The sequence below is a fragment of the Lipotes vexillifer genome, unplaced genomic scaffold (genome assembly GCF_000442215.2).
Source record: "Lipotes vexillifer unplaced genomic scaffold, Lipotes_vexillifer_v1.1 scaffold961, whole genome shotgun sequence".
Lineage (NCBI taxonomy): Eukaryota > Metazoa > Chordata > Mammalia > Artiodactyla > Lipotidae > Lipotes > Lipotes vexillifer.
In genome coordinates, this window is record NW_006776468.1 from 679133 (window position 1) to 686848 (window position 7716).

A 7716-nucleotide genomic window follows, 5' to 3' on the forward strand; every position below is an offset into this window, starting at 1 on the left:
AAAGAGTGAAAATCTGAAACTTAAAGCATTTTATTCTATTTTAAGTTTTAAAGGAACATTAGGCAATTAAAAGCAAAATTCTCCAAAAATTTTAAGCTAAAACATGAAATTGCTAAGAAATTCCGTGCTTGTAGAGGGAAAATTCGGACTCTTCCCTCGACTAGGGCTGATTCCCTTTGCTCTGAGGTTGGGGCATGAGTGGGAACCCAGTGCCTGGCACCTAGTGAAGGCAGCTATTGTGATCTCCAGGGTCCGGGGATGGGAGGCTCAGTGCCCAAAGGTGTGTGGCCCAGCCAGAGGCCGTGGGAAGGTCAGTACCCAAGAATGAGGCCCAGCCAGAGGTCATGGGAAGGGTCAGTCCTGTGTCCCCGGTGTACTCTCGGCCACACAGGCTGAGCGAGAGGGTGGAGAGTGGCAGTCACTGGCTCCGCCCCCCCTCGCCCCGCCCCTGTACTGGCTCCGCGTGGTTCTCTAGAGCCGCAGCTCAGACTCGGTGGTCTCCAGGTAGCTCCAGTTTGGCGTGCTTCGGCAGAGGGAACCACAAGCCCCCAAGTGGTCCGTCTGTGGCTTCTCCCCGAAAAAGATCGAGGAACGCGGTCTGCAGGCAAAATTGGACTCCACCGGCTTCTGACGACAAGCCAGGGACTGAGAGTCTCCGAGTCCCGGACAAGAGATTGTCCCCAAGGGAAGGACAGGCCAGGGACGCCATCCAGACCGCCATGGCCGCGCCCGCCCGCCGTCTGTGCCATATCGCTTTCCACGTGCCGGCGGGGCTGCCCCTCGCCCGGGATCTGCAGCGCCTCTTCGGCTTCCAGCCCCTGGCGGTGCGGGAAGCAGACGGCTGGCGGCAGCTGGCTCTGCGGAGCGGCGACGCGGTCTTTTTGGTGAACGAGGGCGCGGGGCCCGCAGAGCCGCTGTACGGCCTGGACCCGCATCATGCGGTGCCCAGTGCCACGAACCTGTGCTTCGACGTGGCCGACGCGGGCGCCGCCGCCCGGGCGCTGGCGGCGCTCGGCTGCAGCGTGCCAGTGCCCCCTGTCAGCATGCGGGATGAGCAGGGCGCCGCCACCTACGCCGTGATCAGCTCGCCGGCCGGCAAACTCAGCCTGACGCTGCTGGACCGCACTGGCTTCTGCGGGCCCTTCCTGCCCGGCTTTAGGCCTGTGCCCTCCGCACCTGGCCCGGGCTGGGTCAGCCACGTGGACCACCTGACCTTGGCCTGCACCGCCAGCAGCTCCCCAAAACTGATGCGCTGGTTCCACGACTGTCTAGGCTTTCACCACCTGCCGCTGAGCCCAGGTGAGGATCCGGAGCTGGGCCTGGAGGTGGCAGCAGAGTCTGGGCCCGGGGGGCTGAGGCTCACCGCCCTGCGGGCCCCTACGGGTAGTGCTGTCCCTACCCTCGTGCTGGCCGAGTCCCTGCTGGGGGTCACCAGCCGACAGGACCAGGTGGAGCAGTTCCTGGCCCGGAACGGGGGACCTGGACTGCAGCACGTGGGGCTATACACACCAAATATCATGGAAGCCACTGAGGGAGTGGTAGGGGCCGGGGGTCAGCTCCTGACTCCTCCTGAGGCCTACTACCAGCAGCCAGGCAAGGAGAAGCAGATCCTGGCTGCAGGGCTAGAGCCTAGCCTGCTGGCCCGACAGGGGGTCTTGCTAGATGGTGACAGAGGCAAGTTTCTGCTTCAGGTCTTCACCAAGTCCCTCTTTGCAGAGGACACTTTCTTCCTGGAGCTGATTCAGAGGCAGGGGGCCACTGGATTTGGCCAGGGCAACATTCGGGCCCTGTGGCAGTCCGTGCAGGAGCAAGCTGCCAGGGTCCAGGAAGCCTGAGAAGGGCTGAAGCTGGGTGTAGCCGCCTGTCCTGGAGCACTGGAGAGTCCAGCACAGGGCCTGCTGGAACTGAGAGACACCCACAGAGGCCTGGAGTGAAAGGCTTTGTCTTTAGGGGCCAGGTGTGGTCTCCATCTCATCGTGCCAGAAGTTGAATCTCACAGGGGTCCAAAGAGATGGGACTTTTTTTTAAACTGTGAAACGTTTCTCATATTGTCTATATCTAACATATATGCAAAATGCAAAGAATAAAGGAATTACACAATTAGGAAACAGAACATAACCAATATTTTTGAACCCTCCTTGTGTCCTTCTCTGACCCCATTTCTCTCCACCACACTCCCAATATTATGATTAAAAACCCTCTGCTTTTCTGTATTGTTTCACTGCTTATGTAATGTATCCCTAAATAAATGGTTTATTATTTGAGGTAGGAGTCTAAGACAAAACAAATCCTCCTCTGTGATTCCCCTCTCCCTAGGGACCAGCCATTGCAGGTGGGAGGGGCTGAGTCAGAGCTGAGCTCAACCACCTGCTCTAGGGTGATGACACAACTCCAATCAGAGCTGAAGAGAGACTTGGACTGAGAGTGCTGGATGTCAGCCACTGGCCTTCTTCTCTTCTGGGGCTGGAGGAGGACAGATCACTCAGAACACTCCCCTCCTCCATCTGCCCAGGGCTGGCTAGGAGCTCAGTGGAAGTCAGGACCAAGCAGGACTTTACCACTTCCTGGGTCCCTCAGAGGTGAGGAGTGAGGGGCCTAAGGAGAAGGTGGAAAGTCTCCAGAATGACTACAAAAATCAGCATTTTATTAAACAGGATTCTCGGGGGTGGGGGGGCTTCCAGAGGCATCACTGTGTTGCACTGTTGAGGCTGGGTGCATCAGCAGGGGATGTGGGGCCGAAAGAAACTATCCAGGACTTGCTGGCCTGCGCTGGGCTTTTTCCATCCGGACAGGGTGGACACCTGGGATCTTTTGGAACCCTGTGCAGAAGCCGAAGGAAGGAGGTACTGAGGGGGCAACAGAGAATCTTCTCATTCCACCCCTCCCCCCACACCACTGATCTAGCTCAGATTCTAGCCTTATATTGTAAAGCTTCCATCCTGTTACCAGTATCTAACTCTTTGATCAACTCTCTAAAAGGCAACCTGAGGACTTCCCTGGTGGCGCAGTGATCAAGAATCCGCCTGCCAATGCCGGGGACATGGGTTCGAGCCCTGGTCCAGGAAGATCCCACATGCCGCGGAGCAACTAAGCCTGTGCGCCACAACTACTGAGCCTGCGCTCTAGAGCCCACGAGCCACAACTACTGAAGCCCGCGCACCTAAAGCCCTAGAGCCCGTGCTCCGAAACGAGAGAAGCCACCGCGATGAGAAGCCCGCGCGCACACCGCAACGGAGAGTAGCCCCCACTCGCCGCAAGTAGAGAAAGCCTGAACACAGCAACAAAGACAAAACGCAGCCAAAAATTAATTAATTAATTTAAAAAGGCAGCCTGAGGCAGTCTTCCTAAGATGCAAAGATGACTCCTCTCTCCACCTAAAATGCTTCAGTGGCCTGGCGTTCATATCCCTGACTGGCCTGGGCAGGCCCTGCTCACCGCTCCAACTAAACCAAATGCTCACAGCTCCTTGAGCGCTGCAGACTGTACTGTACCCCACCTTTGCTCACAATACTCTTGGGCCTGGAAAGAACGTCTTTACAGCTGATTCCCCTTCCAAACCTGGAGAAAACAATTCATTTCCAGGACCCAGGTTACCAGCCACTCCTTCCAAGCAGCCATTCCTGATTCTTGCCTCCTAGATAAAAATGATAGCTCCCCACTTCATATCCCACAAAATCTTGTACAAACATTTCACACACCTGTGACACTACTGTCTCCATCATTTGGTCTTGTCCCCTCTCTACCCTGGACCCAGATTGTGAAGTCTGGTCAAGAACTATTTCTCTCGCCCCAGTGAAGTCTGTCATGAAGACTGTTCACCCAAACGTGCATCATTTACCTCACTGAAAACCTGTGGATTTGGTCCTGGAGAGAGATGGCTGGGTGAGGGCCAAGACACTCACCTTGCAGGTCCCTGGCTGTTGGCCCTCGTATACACGGAACACCTAGACAAGAAGAGAGGAGGAAAGTGCAGGGCTGGCATCTGACCCCAAAGAGCCCTCAACTTCATACCCCAGCACCTTTGTTTAAAATATGCTTTTTTGTTTGCTTACATAGTAACAGGTTCACTTAGAACATGTAGGAAACACAAAAAGTACAACGAAGACAACAAAGGTAGTGCCTTTTTCATGGCGGTGGAGACAGCAGCAGTGTGAAACTCCTCCCGGGTCAGCCAGCGAGCTCCAGGTGGTACAACGGTCACTGGGGTCTGCTCTTCCAGGGCCAGACCATATACTTGGTATGTCAGCTTGATGTGAGAGAAGGTGTGGACCACCTGGGGGGAGCGTCAAGAGGCTGAAACAGACCTGCGGATGTGGCCACAGAAGCCATCATTCCTGGCCCCTCCTCTGCTCACTCACCTGTCCCAGGTGCCGAAGGCAGGTGGCCGGGACAGGTCCAACCCAACTCTGCAGTTCCCGCAGCAGGGCCTTGCGCTGGTGCTGCCCTGAGGGCTCTGCGGTCACAGATGGGAACTCCCACAGTCCTGCCAGCAGACCTGAGAGGGAGGGCAGCCAGGTATCCGTTAGGCCTTAGCTACTGATGCCTCTATTTCTTCCTCGTTGCTCATGCCACCTCCCTGCACTCCCAGGATCAAGGTACCTGAGTTGGGCCTCTGCACCAGCAGAATTCGGGCACCCCCAAGGGCCCTGGGCTGCTCCAGAACACAGGTGGCAGAGCACTCCTCCCTGGGGGGCCTGCGACTGACCTTTCTGGGAAAGTTGGCCACTCCCAGGGTCTGGTCCCAGGGCTCTGTGGGAGGCGCACACAGCTGGCACTGTCCAGTGTTGGGAGCTGGGAACAGAGATCCAAGAGCCCCACTCAGGCCAGGTGGGCTTAGGTGCCAAGCCTGGAGAGCAGGCCTTGGCCCACCTCTGTAGAATCTTACTCAGACTGTAGAATGAAATGGAATGAGGTGGCCACAGGCAGCTCCTCGACAGTACAGGGAAGGGCTAGGGCTGGCACTCACCACATTCCTCCACGTCACGACTGCCTGGCGGGCTCCGTGATGCTGAGAGCTGCTCCCGCTCCACCTGAGAGTCAGAGACAGGGCAGGATGTCATGGGGCAGGGGTCACTTCCTAGGACCCCTGACTACCCCTTCCCCAGATGGCTCACCCTCTGGCGTGCCCGGCACAGGCTCTGCACAGGGCACTGGCTGCAGAGCGGGCGCTGCGGGGTGCACACTGTGGCCCCCAGCTCCATGGCTGCTTGATTAAAGTCCCCTGGCCGGGCTGGCTCCACCAGCTGCTGGGCTAAGCTCCTACAAGAAGGGAACGTTGCTGTGAGCCAAAGATCCTTTGGAGGCAACTCTCCCAATCTCCCCCATTACTCCAATATCCTACCAGAGCTGCTGGGAAACAAGGGTGCTGCTGGGATCAGCACCAATGGCTCGGACACGGCATAGCACCCGTACTACGTTCCCATCCACCACACCGGTTGCCTGGCACAGAGGAGTCCAGGAGTCAGCCTGGTCTGGGAGGAAGGAAGGTAGGCACACACAATATGGGGGTGGGCTATGGGCTCACCTGGCCAAAGGCAATGGAAGCAATGGCTCTGGCTGTGTACCGCCCCACACCAGGCAGGAGCCACTGCAGGGTCTCTGCTGTACGTGGCATGTGGCCCCCTAGCTCCTCTACCACCTGATTGGGATGGGAAGGCTTAAGGTTATAAGATACCTGAGGCCCTGGGGCTCCCACGCCCCCCGCCACCTTCTTACCTTCCGGGCTCCTTCCTGTAGCCGCCGGCCTCGAGAGTAATAGCCCAGGCCAGCCCAGAGCTGGTTTACCTCCTGTGGGTGGGGTCAGAGGTCAGAGGGATCAGAGGTCGGTCCTCAGTAGTCCCCATTCCCCGACCCTAGGGTGGTTCTCACCTCCAGGGAAGCACGGGCCAGGTCCTGCAGCGTTGGCCACTTCTACAGCACGAAGGCAGGCAAAAAGAGATGAGGCCAAAAGTGAAGGAGGTGGAAGAAGCCTTCTTTATCCCCACCCCAAATGAGTCATCTGGGGTCTGGACCATGACCCTCCCCTTCACTCCCTGAAGTCACCTGCATCCATCGGGTATAATAGTCGATCACCGTGGCAACCTGGGTCTGCTGCAGCATGACCTCTGAGACCCACACTGGGGAAGAGGGGTTGGTATGAGGACACGGCTAACCAGCCCTGCTCCTAGCCCACAGACCCAGACCTGAGAGCGTCCAGGCAAAGCAGCCCTGCTCTCAGGAGATGTACTCACCAGCATATGCCCGCCTGTCTAGGTCCACCTCACCCTCCACCTGCCAATGAAATTCCAGATGGGCAGTTAGTGTGGAGGGGGCTGGGCACCAGCCTCCCCTACTCCACCGTCCCCGTCCCTCACCCACCTACCCGCCTTCTCCAGGGCAGGTCCCGCTTCTCTCGGTCATACCAGCTCAGCAGCCTCTTTCGGAAGACTGTCACCTCAGCTGTGTCTCTGAATAGATGGTACGGGGAGACAGGGGCCTGCAATCTCACCTCCTCCTGCTGCCTGGCCAGGCCTGCTGGAGCCTCAGAAAACTCAGGGATCGTCCTTGCACAGGCTGTGCACCAGCAATCTGGGGCACTGTGACCTGGTTTCAGTCTGTTCCACTTAAAGCTTCCCCCACCCCCAAGCCCTTGCTTAAGCTTGGGACCTGGAGTCTCTAGCCCTGCGTAGCCTTAGCCAAGTTTCTGGCCTTCATTTCCCAGGGTGATACCCCTGGCTCCTTTGTCTCTGGGTCATAATGAAAATCCATGTTTCAGCCAAGCATAATACATACCTGTGCAGGGCCTTCCCATTTACAAAACACTGACAGGTTGATAAACTCATTTGATCCCATGACAGCCAAGTGAGGAAGGAAATGCACAGACTACTACGCCATGTCACTGGTAAGAAAGCAGCTATTCAGAGCAATTATCCCAAAGCCACAGAGGAAAGTCAGAATTAGAACCTTAATTAGTTCCTTAATGCCTTGATACATACCATGCTCCCTTCCCAGCCTGAATCTGTCCCCTTTCATGGCCAATTAAACCAGCCCCTGAGTCTCTAAGACCAAGCTCCTCACCGTCAGGTGCAGACAGCTTGGCCTGGCTGCTGCTGAGGGCACGTTTCTCCCTTCCCTCCTGGCTGGATGCCTGCTTCCTGCAACGACTTCGACTTCCCACAGCTGCTCGTGGCTTCCTCATGATTGACTAGAATGGAAAGGCCCAGCCAACGTAGTCAGTCGCCATGAGGCTGAATCTTAGGGCCCCGCAGAAGGTAAAGCTACCTCCCTCCCCACACCATTCATATAAAGTGTCTAGCTTTTCTCCAAGCACTCCCCAGATGCTCATGGGTTTGCTCTTGGCTGCCTGTGGCACTGAGGTATGACCAGTAGGGCTGAGGTTCTGCAAGTGGCCTCAGAGGGACTAGCATTAGTATAGTCTTGGAGACATAAACAAAATAAGAGGCCAGGGCTGGGCTGAGTCAAGGACCAAAGCCTCCTGTGCGGGAGCACCTGTGTATCCCTGGGAGTACAGGTGTAGGTAGGTAGGTTTATCTGCTTAGAGATGTAGCACATTTACACTGAAACAGCATTTAGTAATCATCTAGTCCAAACCCTCATTCTATGGAAAGGAGAAACCTGTGATAATGATTTAAAACATAAAATGCAAAGGGGAAAAAAAAGGAGAAACCAAGGATCAGAGAGGGGAAAGATTTGCCTGAGAAGATGGTAAACTGGGGG

The 7716-nt window shown here is 56.3% G+C and overlaps 2 protein-coding genes across 2 annotated transcripts in view; one reads left to right on the forward strand and one right to left on the reverse strand.

Moving 5' to 3' along the window:
* Positions 1-719: 719 nt before the first annotated feature.
* On the forward strand, positions 720-1934 carry HPDL (4-hydroxyphenylpyruvate dioxygenase like). Its single transcript, XM_007472313.1, is given in 1 exon segment — positions 720-1934. A coding segment is annotated over 1 exon segment (1215 nt).
* A 691-nt stretch (positions 1935-2625) lies between these two features.
* MUTYH (mutY DNA glycosylase) overlaps positions 2626-7716 on the reverse strand; it is a 7878-nt gene continuing 2787 nt past the window's right edge. The window contains 16 exon segments of the mRNA XM_007450363.1: positions 2626-2725; positions 2727-2819; positions 3903-3944; positions 4121-4273; positions 4359-4495; positions 4600-4791; positions 4967-5030; positions 5115-5259; positions 5342-5439; positions 5525-5638; positions 5716-5787; positions 5869-5910; positions 6043-6116; positions 6231-6270; positions 6362-6510; positions 7057-7183. Coding sequence (XP_007450425.1) covers positions 2687-2725; positions 2727-2819; positions 3903-3944; positions 4121-4273; positions 4359-4495; positions 4600-4791; positions 4967-5030; positions 5115-5259; positions 5342-5439; positions 5525-5638; positions 5716-5787; positions 5869-5910; positions 6043-6116; positions 6231-6270; positions 6362-6510; positions 7057-7177 — 1575 coding nt within the window. The 5' untranslated portion in view covers positions 7178-7183 and the 3' untranslated portion in view covers positions 2626-2686.